The 2224-nt window shown below is 35.8% G+C and overlaps 1 protein-coding gene across 2 annotated transcripts in view; it reads left to right on the forward strand.

Moving 5' to 3' along the window:
• The window catches only part of LOC107657129 (nuclear envelope phosphatase-regulatory subunit 1-like), an 18550-nt gene extending 16855 nt beyond the window's left edge, over positions 1 to 1695 (forward strand). For both annotated transcript variants that reach the window (XM_016445148.1, XM_016445149.1), the window contains exons 6-8: positions 603 to 712; positions 849 to 903; positions 1018 to 1695. In XM_016445148.1, the coding sequence (XP_016300634.1) occupies positions 603 to 712; positions 849 to 903; positions 1018 to 1059 (207 nt within the window). In that variant the 3' untranslated portion in view covers positions 1060 to 1695. The remainder of the gene's footprint in view (positions 1 to 602; positions 713 to 848; positions 904 to 1017) is intronic.
• Positions 1696 to 2224: the final 529 nt, after the last annotated feature.

Genomic DNA, 2224 nt, shown 5'->3' on the forward strand with positions numbered 1-2224 from the left:
ATTTGCACATGTTTTGTCTTGCCAGTTTACACATTCAAGCAATTTTAACTCGCGCGCTGTTTTCTGTGCGCTCAGCCGCTGCCGCACACACTCGAAGTGCGCACACGCAGAGAGAGAGACACCGCGTGAACAGCGAATTGATTCCTCTTTCACATACACACAAAGTTATGTTAAAATACCCGTTACGGCTGAGAAAAAAAAACAGATGTGTGTCAGTATTAGGTCCGTGCATTTGGTCTAAAAGAGACAGCAGCCAATAAATACCTGTTTCTGTCTGCTAATCAAATAACACCACAGCTCTAACAAAGATTAATCTGTATTTAACTTGTGCAGTGAGCACTATTGTGTTATTTTACACTTAATTATTAAATTTCTGCACCTGAATGCTACTGTTACTTTGTAACTGTGTTTTGTTGTTTTCATCTATGCTTGTAATTTGTGTAATTGTTCTTGTTTTATTACTAACTTTATTAAAGCTAGTAGTTTTGCTGTGGTATAGAAGTACTTAAAGTAAGCTTTCACTAATTTGTTTTTATCCGTAATATGATCCGAACCGTGAGTTTTGTGATCCGTTGCATTACTAATGTCTTCTCTTTCCACAGGTTTCTTTCTTCTCATCTTTATGGAATCATCCATTTTTCACTATCAGCTGTGTGACTCTGATTGGCCTTTTCTTTGCTGGAATACACAAACGAGTTGTCGCACCATCTATGTATCCTTCTTAATACAGGAAATTTGTACTGTCTATTTGTACGGTCTTCATTGTATTCAGCTAATCTGTTGACTATTAACAATTACAAAACTGCAGATGATAGGTGACTCCCAAATCTCTCCTTAACCACTTGCAGTATTGCAGCACGCTGCCGGACAGTACTAGCAGAATATAACATGTCCTGTGATGATGTGAGTACTTGTGTCCTTTGAATTGCCCATTGTGATCTTTCAGTTTCACTGCTTTAAGAATCCAAAGTAACTTTTCTTGTGCAAACATTTGTATTTTTTCCTCTCACATACTAGACGGGGAAACTTATCCTGAAACCACGGCCTCATATCCAATAGCACTTTGAAGAGACAGAAATGGAGAGTATTTCATATCAACATATTAATCATCAAGATTGCACATAGGCCTCAATGCCAGGAGTTTATCCAAAGTGTGTGAGGGTTGACCTCCCAAATAGGACTCTAAATTCCCTCTGCAATATATGAAGAAGCAATGAGAGCTCAAAAGGAAATGTCCGTTTTGAAGAAAAACATTGTTTCTGCTATTTTTAGATAACATCCTTATATTTCTGTTGAAAATTTGAGTTTTATTTGATTGTGGATTTTGATATCCTCATTTGTAAAGCTGTTCTATTTTAGATGCATACGGTGTATGTATTTTTAAGTAAATTGCTGAACACATAATAAATATTAAAGTGTAGATATTTGTTCACCTTAAGCTTGTTTCTACATATGTAGGCAACATTTGTGAAATGTTTATGCCTATGACATGATGTGCTGCTTTTTGTTGTTTTTAAAAGTACTTTTATACGACCAAAGGCTGCACTAGTTGTTTAACATAAAAGGTAGACAGGCAAATGCATCTTAAATGAGTGTCATGGTTGGCTGAGATTTTATTTACTTTCACTCCAGAGTCAAAGTCTACAAGAAAATCTTTAAATGAGCTGTGTTGGCAATAATAAAAGTTGTTTGTTATATGCTGTTTGTTGCTATTTATTATTAACCTGCAAACCAGTTAACTTGTCAGCCAATGTGTCTGCTTATCAAATTCCTATAGCCCAAACAGTACAGCATACACTCAAAATATTATGGAAGCATCCGAATGGACTATGTGAACAATGCAAAGTAGAAGAAACAGTAACCCATGCAATTCTTGACTGTAAGAAATATGAAGAAAGAAGTAATATGATTCAAGAAATCAAGAAGAATGGAATTCAGGTGGTACATTTGAAATCTTTAATAAAATGGGCAAGTGAAATAAATAGTAAAGCTTTCTTTAATTTTCTTAAAAGGACGGGATTAATAAGTAGAATGTACCTCTCTGTTCCACACTCCGGAGCAGAAGGTGGCGGTAATGCACCTAATTATGTTGGTTGCCAGCCGCCGTTAAAAGCCAAGAAGAAGACAGTACAACATGGTGCTAGCAATGCAAAGGTTAAAGGGGTCATATGATGCTATTTTAAAGATCATTATTTTGTGTATTTGGTGTAACAGAATATGTTGA

This window comes from Sinocyclocheilus anshuiensis, unplaced genomic scaffold, assembly GCF_001515605.1.
Source record: "Sinocyclocheilus anshuiensis isolate Anshui unplaced genomic scaffold, SAMN03320099.WGS_v1.1 scaffold944, whole genome shotgun sequence".
Lineage (NCBI taxonomy): Eukaryota > Metazoa > Chordata > Actinopteri > Cypriniformes > Cyprinidae > Sinocyclocheilus > Sinocyclocheilus anshuiensis.